General features: G+C 62.3%; 1 protein-coding gene across 1 annotated transcript in view; it reads left to right on the plus strand.

The window, feature by feature from the left end:
- EMH_0008610 (uncharacterized protein) overlaps positions 1-220 on the plus strand; it is a gene marked incomplete at both ends in the record, with an annotated part of 7,493 nt that overhangs the window by 6,211 nt on the left and 1,062 nt on the right. The window contains one exon of the mRNA XM_013498386.1: positions 1-55. Within this exon, the coding sequence (XP_013353840.1) occupies positions 1-55 (55 nt within the window). The remainder of the gene's footprint in view (positions 56-220) is intronic.

Raw genomic sequence — 220 nt, forward strand, 5'->3', positions numbered from 1 at the left:
GCAACAGCAGCAGCAGCAGCAGCAGCAGCAGCAGTTTCCTTGTGTGTGTGTTAAGGTGCTTCAAGAGGCCTCGCTGCCTCTCCCCCCCTCTCTGTGGCGGCGGCTGCTGGACGCGGAGACACAGCCGCTGCTGCATGTATCCACTCTGTTTGCTGCTGGGGGTGCGGGGGGTGGTGCTGCTGCTGCTGCTGTGCCTCAGTACGAAGAGATCTGTCTCCTC

Source organism: Eimeria mitis, genomic scaffold, assembly GCF_000499745.2.
Source record: "Eimeria mitis Houghton genomic scaffold, Emh_scaff339, whole genome shotgun sequence".
Classification (NCBI taxonomy): Eukaryota; Apicomplexa; class Conoidasida; order Eucoccidiorida; family Eimeriidae; genus Eimeria; species Eimeria mitis.